Source organism: Elephantulus edwardii, unplaced genomic scaffold (assembly GCF_000299155.1).
Source record: "Elephantulus edwardii isolate Elephantulus edwardi_28Jun2011 unplaced genomic scaffold, EleEdw1.0 scaffold00191, whole genome shotgun sequence".
Taxonomy (NCBI): domain Eukaryota; kingdom Metazoa; phylum Chordata; class Mammalia; order Macroscelidea; family Macroscelididae; genus Elephantulus; species Elephantulus edwardii.
Window position 1 is genome coordinate 5,164,720 of NW_006399941.1, and position 12,674 is coordinate 5,177,393.

Below are 12,674 nucleotides of genomic sequence, written 5' to 3' on the forward strand. Positions count from 1 at the left end.
GCCTCAGGCCATCTCACTGAGGGTTTTCCTCTTTTTCCACTCACCCATCACTTTCCAAGCATGACAGCCTTCTCCAGAGACTGGTGTCTCCTGATAACATGCCCCAAGTGCTTGGGATAGAGTCTCGCCATGCTTGCTTCTCAACCTCTAACAGCAAGCTACTCCACAGCACACCCTCTTGTGAATGGGGATGGGAGGATCTCACTCTTAGAACCTAGAAAAGCTGCAGGTGCATAAGGAAGAGATGGAGATTGCCTGAGATGCCCTGGTGACACAGGCAGTAAGCAATCATTTGCTAACCAAAAGTTCAATGGTTCAAGTCAACTAAGCACTTTATAGGAGAGCAGTCTGTTTCTGTAAAGATTACAGCTTTGGACACCTGAGGGGCACTTCTCAGTTGTGTAGGATCTCTATAAGTCAGAGTCAACTCTACAGCAGTGTGTGTGAAGGGTGTTGTTTTGATAGATAAGTTGTCAGAAGACTCATTTACCATTTCCTAATCTATGAGAGAATCGTCAGAACAGAGCAAAGAGACATGCATGGTTCAAAATTGGGAAGATTGTCTGCCAGGGATGTATTCTGTCTCCATACCTTTTCAGTCCGTGTTATGCTGATGACATACCCCTACTTGCTGAAACTGAGAAGGACTTGAAGCGCTTGCTGCAGAAGGTCAAGAACTGCAGCTTCAATATGGGTTGAAGCGCAACCTCAAGAAAACACAGATTCTCAACACTGGGCCAATTGGCAGCATTAGAATGGATGGTGAAGAGACTGAGATAGTTAACAGTTTTAGTTTGCTTGACTCCACAGTCAACATTCTTGGTACCAGCAGCCAGGAAATAAAGAGACAAATTGCATTGGAAAAGTCAGCTTTCAGGGATCTCTCCAAAGTAACAAAGAGCAACAATGTCAGGTTGGAGACTAAGGTGCACCTGATCCAGGCCATAGTCTTCACAATTGCATGCTATGCATCAGAGAGCTGGACAGTAACCAGGGATTATAGAAAGAGAATTGATGCCTTTGAGCTTTGGTGCTGGAGAAAATTATTGAATATACCATGGACTGCTAGGAGAACAAACAGGTTCATCCTGTTGCTGTTGTTGTTGTTGTTATGTACCATCGAGTCGCCTGCGACTCATAGCGACCCTATGTACAAGAACCCTAAACTCCGCTCTGTCCTGTGCCAATCGCACTGTCTCTGACACTCCCATCCCAATTATCCCAGTCACTGAATCAATCCACCTCATAGAGGGCCTTCCTCTCCTGCACTGTCCCTCCACCCTGCCAAGCATGATGTCCCTCTCTAAGAACCGGTCTCTCCTCACAACATGTCCAAAGTAAGTTAGACGGAGCCTCAGAATCCTTGCCTCCAAGGAGCCACCTGGTTTAACCCTTTCCAGGACAAATCTGTTTGTTTTCCTAGCCCGCGACATCCGTTCCAGCAGAAAGGTCAAAAGAGAGGCTAGGCTCTGACTAGCTGAAGTTGGGCACCTCATAGGACAGCCATCAGACCCCGCAGACCAGAGGTTCATCCTAGAGAGGATAAAACCAGGCTGCTCCTTGGAGGCAAAGATTCTGAAGCTTCGTCTGACATACTTTGGGCAAGTTGCAAGGAGAGATAGGTCCTTGAAGAGGGACATCATGTTTGGGAGGGTGGAGGGACAATGAAAGAGAGGAAGACCCTCGATGAGATGGGTCGGTTTAGTGATTGGAGTAGTGGAAATAGGTGTGTCAGAGACGGTGAGGTTGGCACAGGATAGAGCAGGGTTTAGGGCTGTTGTACATAGGGTCGCAATGAGTCGCAAGCGACTTGATGGCACATAAGAACAACAACAATCTACGCATTAGTGCATACAGATGCCCTCTTTTTCCTAATCAGATGACTAGAGGATTTGTTCATATCCTACTATTCAGCAGGTACACAAAAGACGCCCAAACAGTCCACGTAGTTGATATCCAGTCAGTTCCAACTCATGGCAACCCCATGGGCACAGTGAAGTACTCCACACAGTTTTCAATAGTGTGACTTTCAGAAGCCAGGCCTTTCTCCCAAGGTGCCTCTGAGTTGGTTTAAACTGACACCCTTTCCATTAGTAGCTGAAATTATCATCTTGTATACCACCCAAGAACTCCAGTTGAAGGAATAGGCGTGAAGTAAGAAAAGGAGAAAGGTCAAGGTGAGGTGATGGTCACATCTTCCCCGGACCTTGGTGACAATCAAACTCAAAAAACTCAAATTTACTGCCATCAAGGCAGAACTGACTCATAGCTGACCCTCTGTTGGGGGCATTATTGTTGTTAGTGGCTGTCTAGTTGAGTAAGACTCATTGGGACCCTATGAACAACAGATCTGAACCCTGTCCTATTCCATGCCAACTTCAGACTTTCTGACGCACCAGAGCCCATTGCGTGTATGAGGCAGTAAACTGCATGGGAGGAGATTGCCCATCTTTTCCCATAGAACCACTGGTGGATCTGAATGGCCAGAGAAGTTCCATGTTTGGGTTATCTGCCCAACCCCTCAAGGACTACAGCACCAGAGATGCCATGGTGACAGTCAGCTGGAAATACTATTACATTAATAAAGTGGCCTTATTTTCCAGCTCCATTATACACTTCCCACCAGATCTCCTCCCCTCTCCCTGCCTCCTGTGAGTCCAGCCGTGACCCAGAGCAGAGGTCCACAGGCTCACCTCCTTCTCCATCTCCTCCTCTTCCTCACGGTGATACTCGGCGATGAGATTGAAAGGCACGGTGTACAGGGTGCTGGACATGACGCCGAACATCATACACAGGACCAGGGTGGAGTAGACGTTTGGGAAGAGCCCGATGAAGCCCGTGCCCAGACCAAACAGCAGATACCCCATGAAGTAGAGCCCCTTCAGTCCCATGTAGGCAAGCAGCAACTTCTGAAGGTCTGTGAAGAGAAGAGAGGGCGAAATCACAGCTGGCACGGGCCTCCTGGTATTTAACCACTTCAGACAATCCTTGTCTTTGAAGATACTAATTTATTAGGAGGCTTCTTTGATACAGAATAAGCAACAAAAGTGCCTCCCTGTTGGTGCTGGAAACAGCTGGCTTTTGGAATCAGCTTTAAGCCCTTTTCATAAAAAAAGGCTTGAAATTGCCTTGGTTGGCTGATAGTCGTCTTCACAGAGGAGGACCAAGCACTGTTCACACACAAGCAGCTGAACAAAAGGAGGCAAAAGACAAGGTGGAAACACATGCCTTGGCCATATGCCTGTGGAGCTACACGAGGTGGGAGGAACATGGGGGCCATGCCAATTAAGAAGTTCTGAGTGGTACTTAGCATTAATGGCATGTCTGGTTGCTAATTCAAAGGTTGGAGGTTCTGGTCCATCCAGAAGAGCCTTGGGAAAAAAGGGCCTGGCGATCTATTCATTTCTAGTCTGAAATGCATGGGGTCATCATGAGGTGAAGCCAACTTTTTAGCAACTAAGAATTTTGCTGCTTTTGTTTATTTTTACCTGATTGAAAAGCGTTCTGGCCTAATAGGACCAAGATATCAATCCAAGTTTCTCCTGCTACCCTAAAGCAAAGCATTTAGGTGATGACTTTTGCAAGCTGAAATGGTGTAAAATGAAGAAATTGGCCATGAATGGATATGGGAAAATTGTTGGACATTCTATGACAAGTTTGAAAAAGTAATGCACTTGCCCGTGCCAAATAACACACGGAACCTTAAATATCACCAGCATACAGAGTCCGCTGATAGAGGTCAAAGTTGTGGTGACTTGGAGTTGAGGTGCTGGGTGTAGTTCCTGAGGAAGGAGCTTGGTGCTATGACTCTGGCTGTTGTATTTCAAGAGAGCTCTGATGGCTCAGTGGTAAGGAGGTACATTGCTGTTTCAACGGCAAGTGATTCGAATCTATCAGCTGGTCTGCAGGTTGGGAAATCTCCAGTGTGATTTACAGCCTCTGAAAATCCACTGAAGGGTCAGCAATGTGAGTCGGTTACACCAAACATCGGCTTCATCTTTCTTCCTGTCGCTGTAAAAGTAAACATTTTCTTTGGATTTCTTTTGGTTTTTCAAAAAGAGCGACTAATATAGGCCTTCTATAAAAGCAAAATGGCATCGAATATACTTTTGAAAAGTGAAGCATACCTGTACTATCAAAGTCAAGTTGGGGAAAATGTCAAAGGTCAGATTTTCCAGAATGAGCTAAGTGATGTGTTTCACTTAGCTGTCATGATCTGAGTGCAGAGAAGGAGACAAAGGGGCTGAATTACTGGCAACACTTGTCCCTGACTTGTTGGCCCTTCCAAAGCCAGTAAAAGGCTCCCTCCATGGCGATTTTCTCCTGTATCACTGGTTCCTTTGTTCTGTGGACAAGTGGCTTAACATCTTAGAAACTTGGCTTCATTATCTAGAAAATGGAATGAAAAAGTGCTCCCTTTGGGGTTGCTATTAGGATCAAATGAGATGAAATATCTGTGAAGTCACCCAGAATGTGACCCAGCATAAAGAAGACAGTCAGTTACAAGTTGTGTTGTTAGGTGTTAGGGAGATGGTTCCAGCTCAGAGTGACTCTGCGTGCAACACACTGAAACCCTGCTGGGTTCTGTATGGCCCTCACTCTCGCTGCCATATTTCAGCCATTGTTGCTGTCATTTTACCAGTTGGTCTCATTGAAGGCTTCAGTCTTTCCCACTGACCCTGTCCTTTACCAAACACGCTCTCTTCTGGGGATTGAGCTTTTCTGATAACAAGTCCAAGGTGGATCAGATCAAAGCTTGATATCCTTATTTCTAAGATATATTCTTGCAGTGTTTAGTCTAAAATTTGGGGTGGTGTTTTATTTCCCATCATTCCCTGATTTATTTAATATTCTTCACTTACACTATTACTCATGTGAATCAGTTCTTCTTTGATCTTCCTCACTCATTTTCCAGCTTTCAAATTCATATTGAAGCTATCGAAAATATGATGGGTTGGGAAAGTGTACTTCAATTTTCAAAGTGTCTTTGATTTTTAAAGATACTTATGCTTTTTAAACTTTTTAAAAAAAGTTTAAAATAGTGACTTTAATGAAAATTTACAGAGACTGGTGTTCATTCAATCTTCATATACAGTTTTTCCTCCCTCCCTCTCCTCTAATCCACTTTGTAATGTTTTTCTTATTCCAGATTGTCAGTTTTCATACACTTAATGTCTAATCATCCATTCCTTTCAGTTTACATTTCTCTTCACCTATTTCACTGCAGTGTTTATTATCGATCCATTCTTTTCCTGCTTCCCCCATTTCATATCCATCATATTGCTAAAACAGGGATCCAATGTAGTGTTTATTCTTTCATGACTGAGATTTCTCATTCAGCAGAATGTTTTCCAGATGCACCCATGTTGCATAGTGTATTACTAGTTCATAGCTTTTCAGTGGTGTGTAATATTCCTTTGTGTAGATGTACCACAGTTTCTCTCTATATTCATTTTTTGATGGGCCCTTAGGCTGCTTTCATCTCTTTTATATTGCGAATAATGCTGCAAAAACAGGACATGGGTCTCACATCTAAACTTTATAGAGCATTCAATTGCATCAAAAGGAAACGATGAACAAAGATATGAAAGAGAAGAAAGGCAAATAATTAACAAATACATAGGGGGAAAATGCTCAAAATCACTAGCTATTGTTGTTGTTATATTGCTTTGTGCCATTGAGTCAACTATAACCCATAGTGACCCTATGAACAATGGCTCTGAACTTGGCCTGTCCTGAGCCGACTTCACCATCTCTGACACACCTGGCCCTTTTCTCACAGTAACTGTGTCAATCCATCTCATCCAGGGTCTTCCTCTTCTGCACTGACCCTTGATCCTTCAAGAATGATGTCCTTCTCCAAAGACTGGTCTCTCTTGGCAACATGCCCAAAGTATGTCAGAAGGAGCTTCAAAATCCTTGTCTCCAAGGAACAATCTAGTTTCATTCTCTCCAGGACAAATGTATTTGTTCTCTTGGCAATCCGTGGTATGTCCAAAACTCTTGTCCAGTACCACAACTCAAAGACGTTGATTCTTCTTCTGTCATCCGTATTCACTGTCCAGCTTTCAGGTGCATAGCAAGAAGCTGAGAAGACTACAGTCTGGATTAGGTGCACTTTATCCTCTAGACTGACATTGGTGCACTGTGGAGAGATCCTTGACAGCAGATTTTCCCAGTGCAGCTTGTCTTTTGATTTTCTGACTGCTTGCATCAAGAATGTTGACTGTGGATCCATACAAGTTTAAATCATTAACAACCTCAGAATATACTTCATCTGTTATGATACTTCCTATGGGTCCAGTGGTGAGGATCTTTGTTTTCTTGATATTGAGATGCCATCCATATAGAAGGCTGCAGTCTTTGACCTTCTGCAGCAAGCGTTTCAAGTTTTCTCAATTTTAACGAGCAAGGTTGTGTCATCTATATAACACAGGGTTGTTGATGATATTATATCACTAGCTATTAGAGATATGTGAATCAAATAACAATGAGATATCATCTCACTCCAGCAACAATAACAAAATTTAGTGGGACAGCAAAGGAGAAATGAAAGTTGGCAGGGATGTGGAGAGATCAGAACTCTCAATTACTGCTGGTGGGAATATAAAATGGTACTGTCTGGAAATTCTACAAAATGTTGAAAATAGAAGTACCATTTGATCAAGTTATTCTACTACTGGGAATACACCCTAAAGAAATCAGAGTTGTGACAGATGTATGCTTTTTTTTTTTTTTAAGGTTGCATAGAGAAGTGTACTCAGGGTGGGGGGGGAAGGGATGTGGGAATTGTATACTAATGAAGGAATATTTTTTTTCTTTTTTTTTTCTGAGGGGGGAGCGAGCCAGTGGGGATGGGTGGGCAGGGAGAAAAGTGCTTCAATGGATGAATGGAAATCTAAAACCTCTGTAAATGTCTATCAAAATTAATAATAAAAAAATTTTAAAAAACATAATGCATGGGAATGATTGTATGAAACACCACCATGTGAATTAAAAATAGTGTGAAACACAATGTATACGAACTTTGTAAGTAAACCAATGTAAAATACAATAAAAGAAAAATAAATTAAAAAAGAAGATGTATGCTTTTTAATACTTTAAAAACATCTTTTAATAGATTTGCCCAATGTAACATATTGCTTGATTTATCAACTGATGCGTCTATGGATATTATTTGTGGACTAAAATAAAACCTTGCCAACTTCAATCTTTTCTTCATTCATCATGATATGGCTTATTGGCCCACTTGTTAGGCTTTTTCTTTTCTTTGTTTTGAAGTGTAATTTACACTGATCTTCATCAATAAGTGTTTTAAGTCTGCTCCACTTATTTCCCATCATCCATTAGTCAGTTTGTCCTACTATGGTGCCATGAATATTGTTATGACGCTGAGCATTGTGCTACCAATACAACAGCCAGATCATCCTCGGGGAGTATATTTCAGAGGAAGATTCCAGACTAAGACAGACTAGAAGGAAAGATTCAGTGTTCTACTTCTACAAATTAGCCAATAAAGCCTTTGGATTACAACAAAACATTGTACAACTCGCTTGTTTTGGACACATGACTACAAGGCATTAGTAACTGAAGGACGACATTGTGTTGAGGGGGGCACTCAGATAGATAGGTTGACACAATAGCTGTGACAATGCGCATGGTGACCACTGTAAGAACCATGTGGGACTCAGTAATGTTTAGTTCCATCGTAAGTTAAGATCTTTGTGTGTCAGAATTGATACAGTGGTAGTTGTCTGTATATTTGTCATTTTATCTATCATCTATATCTATTTATCTATCTATCTATCTATCTATCTATCTATCTATCTATCTATCTATCTATCCATCCACTCATTTATGCAATGTGGCTCTGCTGGAGCTACACTGGCAACTCAAAAGCACAAGGTTCAAATCTACCAGTTGCTCTGAAGGAAAAAGATGGGCCATCTCCTCACACTTGATTTACTGCCTCTGAAAGTCCACTGCATGGTCAGCAATGAGTCAGTTCCAACTCAAAGGAACAAAACAATATCTACCTATGTATCTATGTATCTATTTATCCATAATTATCTATCTATCTATCTATCTATCTATCTATCATTTATCATCTCTCTCTCTCATCATTCTATCCATATTGCTATTAAATGAATGCAGGCTGTGTTGAAGATGGCTGACCCTTAACCTGATACACCTCTTAGTAGGCACATTTGGGTGCCCACAAGTGGTATGACAGAGCTGACTTGAAAAAATAAATTAATAAGTATGTTTTTAAAAATGTTCTTATGACCCCAGGTCCTAGAAAATTCTTACTCTCCTATTTCTCTGAATCTATGCATTCCCTACATCTCTCCTGTCTCATTTTTCTGGAATAGATAAAACCAGGAAGAAAAGAAATCCCTCGTCCAGAACCAAATTGTCCACATATGTCCAAATAACTATTATATTTGTACCATGTCTACAGGAAACAAATCAGGCATTGTATTGAATCAATTATGAAACTGAGCATTGCCTCAAGTCATCCCGATAGAAGACAGAGCTCTGGAAATGACCAGCCGGCATCCGTGCTTCCTCTCTTCAATTCCTATCACACCTGATGGGCTGTCCTTAAGACGGAGAAGGAAAACAGGATAAGCTTGGTTGAGTTCTGTTTGCTTAATGATTATATTCATGCAGGAAAATGATCATGTTATGTCTTAATACCTAAAAGATAACTATAAACTTCATTAGAGAAATTCTCTTGCCCAAGTGTGAGGGGCAGTGAAGGAGAAGGCAAGGCAGCTATTTGAAGAGATACTTAGAAACGCAAGTAACTTCAGTACAAAAGCTGAAAGTCTGGCAAAGAACAGCCCTTTCATGAATAAAAATTCCTAAATTTAAGGGTCAAGTTTGACTTGTCCTCTGATGGGTCTGAGACCCACTGCTAGTCAAAAAGTGACTGTGCAGTCCCAGGGACTGAAGAAAATGGCTGCATCTAACACCAGCTCTGAATGATTATCCTGGACATAAAAAAGGGGTGTGTTCCAAGTATTGCTAAAGATTATTTTATGTGCTGATTCTGTCAACTGCCCTTTTAACAATTCCTCCTATTTTTGTATCATCTGTAAATCTGTAAATTTCTCTGTAAAACTCCACTGTTTAAAAAAAAAAAAAAAAGACAAAACCTCCATTATTGGCCTCCACTAGTATATGGACCTACTTTTATTTGCTGCTGGAATCTGTCCCTCACTTTTTGTTCACCATTACATTTTACTACCCTCTAAAAAAAAACCCACAACAAAACATATTTTCCATTTCCAGAGAACCTTGATCAGAAATCCTTTGATTCCCAGAAGAAAATAATCACAGAGACCTCGCATTCCCTATAAAGACTGTAGAAGGAAAACAGATTTCCTGTGTCCTTTTGTAAAGAAATACTTTCCTCTAGTCTCCACCTACTTCTCAAGAACATTCTGCCTTAAAAAGTATAACTCAAGCGTCCAACTCATAATCATCAGGTTGGTTCTGATCCCTAGCAACCCACCATCAGGCTTCAGAGGCTGCGAATCATCACGAGGGAAGAGACTGCCCATCTTTCTCCAATAGAGCTGAGGTGGATTGGAGCCACCAGAGACGCAGCCTTTTTTTGTTACCAGTGCAATGTCCCACAGACTAGGCCAATAGAGAAAATACAAGATCTGAGATTCAGTCAGACCTGAGCCCTTTAGCAGATATCTTTCGGATTAGGAGACTTACAAGAATAGATGGAAGAGAACACAGCATTGATGCATAAGCCCCAACACCCAGCCTCCACGCCTCTTTGGTAGATTTGAAACTCTGTGGAGTTGTGTGCACTGTAGGGATTGCCACCGTACACAATCTGAAAGAGAGAGGGGAGGCTGGTGAGTCACAGGCGCATGTGGATGGAATCCCTCCGCCCCTGCTCTGCTTCTCTGGGTTAGGAGAGCAGCTTGATGGACCCTCCCTGGGGTGCAGAGCTCATTCTGCCATAATCAAGTGACTTTTCCTGTCCTGTCACAGAGTTTTGGGAGCTCCCAGAAAGACATACTTCCTTCTGCATCATACCTAACCAAGATTTCCTTGTCTCTTTCCCCCTCTTTCCATCTAACACCTGGCCCTTCCTGACTTAGGCAACCCCGCTGTGTATCTTCTATTACAGCCAGCAGGCCTCTGACTCATCTCCACACGTGCTATTTATATTCCTATTTGCAAAACCATCTTCATTTCCTCTATTGTTCCAACTTCTGCCCACCCTTCAAGACCCATGCCTATCGTGACTGCTACAGTTCACATGGACTTTCACCTGTTTGTTGTATTTGGTCAAGTCCTGGTAGGCCCATCATACCCTCTAAGTATCCCAGGTGATGTAATTTTGCTTCCAGAATCTGTTTGTCAGGGAACTGTTTAGAGAAATGCTTTCCTACATCCCTACTCTGTCCATCCTAGAAGCTGGTCCAGAAGAAGCTTGAGAGATGCTGATTGAATGTGTGCACAGCGTGCCTGTTACCTGGCCCATGAAGTCCGTGAAGAAGAGCATGTTGGACAAGAAGGCAGTCCATCCAATGAGGTGGCTGATACACAGGCAGCGGTAGTGAGAGGGCATGGTCACTAGGGCCCTCAGCAGGGACCTCATGCTCATGGCTCCCTGATTCTGGAATAAATCATGAAACACAGCTGTGATCTTCTGAGCAGACACCCAGGCAGCTGCAGAAGCCAGAGCACACGACTATGTCACACATCTGTCAGTGGGCCACCACACGGGGTCGTGTTTTTCTGGACATGGCTCTAGGAGAAGGCAAAGAAGGTTTCCAAAGAGTGGACTTACTGGGTGAAGATCGGCAAATCCAGAGACATACTACAGTTGGCGAATCTATCGAAAAAGAACTTTTTAAATTGTTGACAAGTAAAGAAATAAATTGGAGGACTAAGATGTGTCTGACCCAACCATGGTATTTCCAATTGCCTCATAAGCACGTAAAACCTGGAAAACAAATCAGGGAGACTGAAGAAGAAGAGGTATTTGAATTATTTTGCTGACAAAGAGTATGAAATATACCATGGAATGCCAGAAGGACAAATCAATCTGCCAGAGAAGTCAGTGCAGTCAGAACACTCCTTAAAAGCAAAGACGGTGCAGTGAGATTGTGAGTTCTGTACTTTGGATGTGTTTATCAGGATGGCCTAGTCTCTGGAGGACATCTCGATTGGTGAAGTAAAATGTTGATAAAAATCAAGATGACCCTCAGATACATGGACTGACACAATGGGCTTAAACATAGCCATGACTGTGCGATTGTGCAGAACTGGGCCGAGTTTTGTTTTGTTTATGTGATGTGACAGCCTAGTGGTAAAGAGTTGCACTGACAAGCCAAGGGTATGCAGTTCAAATCTACCAGATGCCACATGGAATGAAGATGGACAAGCTCCTCCTATGCAATTAACTGCCTCTGAAAACCAGCTGGAGGGTCAGTTACATGTCAGTTCTGACTCAGCGGCACACAATAACAACAGATAAGTCAGAACGAATTAAACAGCATCTAAGAACAACAACAAGTCTTAGACCCAGAAGGTGTGATGTGGGGGAAAGACTGGAGATTCTTGCTTCAGGCTAAGATGTTAAGAGTCAATTAACATCTAATCTTTGAATGACCAGATAAGCTTGGAAGTGGACTTTTCCCAGAACTTCTAAATAGGAATGCAGCTCTTTGGACACCTTGATTTCAGGCTTGTGAGAACCAAAGCAGAGAACTGAGTTATCCATCTAGACTTCTGACATACAGAACTATGAGATAATCAGTGGAGATGGTTTTAAGATGCTAAGTCTGTGGCAATTTGTTTTGCAGACATGTAAAACAAACACAGAGTGAGAAGTGCCCTGCTGTTAGACAGGTGCCTACGCCACCTCTCTGTTCTGTATCTGGCCTCTGTTGACACATCTAAATGAACTCTGTGTTTACTCAGAGCTTGTCTTTGTTTCACAGTGATTTTGTAACACAAATTCCACAAGTGGGAGATTTTAAAAGAACAGACATTTGTGTTTGTCACAGTGTAGGAAGCTTAGAGTCCAAATTCAGAGTATCAATCTAAGAAAAAAAATCATTCCTTAACTGTTTCAGCTTTTAGTGTTCGCCGGCAATCCTATAGGTGCTTCTGTAGCCAATGTCTGTATTTCTCATCTCCCTCTATAGGTCTTTTTCTCTCTGTGAAAGAGTATAGTGCTCCTAATAATACGGTGCTTCTCATAATAACTGAGAACTTTCAATTGAGATCTACCCTATACTATGACTTCAATTGATTAATCCATTATGCATTATGGAAGGTAATTACATTACAGAAGAGAAAAATTACATTAGATGTAATACAATTTATTACATTAGGTGTAAGGTAATTCTTTTCTCCATACCTATTGGTGGAAGATCTATTAATAATCTGCGTTATGCAGATGATACAACCCTGCTTGCTGAAACTGAGGAGGACCTCATGCACTTGCTGCAGAGGGTAAAGGACTGCAGCCTTCAGTATGGACTGAGGCTCAATATCAAGAAGACAAAGATTCTCACCACTGGACCAATCAGTAGCATTAGGATGGATGGCGAAGAGATTGAGATTGTTCACAGCTTCACTTTGCTCAGCTCCACAGTCAACACTCTTGGCACCAGCAGCCAGGAAATAAAAAA

General features: G+C 42.1%; 1 protein-coding gene across 3 annotated transcripts in view; it reads right to left on the reverse strand.

Moving 5' to 3' along the window:
- SLC45A2 (solute carrier family 45, member 2) overlaps window positions 1–12,674 on the reverse strand; it is a 71,130-nt gene that overhangs the window by 5,328 nt on the left and 53,128 nt on the right. For 2 of the 3 annotated variants that reach the window (XM_006896797.1, XM_006896796.1), the window contains exons 4-6: window positions 10,505–10,648; window positions 9,733–9,856; window positions 2,694–2,917 (exon numbers count right to left, since the gene is read on the reverse strand). In XM_006896797.1, the coding sequence (XP_006896859.1) occupies window positions 2,694–2,917; window positions 9,733–9,856; window positions 10,505–10,648 (492 nt within the window). Of the gene's footprint in view, window positions 1–2,689; window positions 2,918–9,732; window positions 9,857–10,504; window positions 10,649–12,674 lie in introns of all 3 variants that reach the window. The other variant, XM_006896798.1, reaches the window with a different exon arrangement.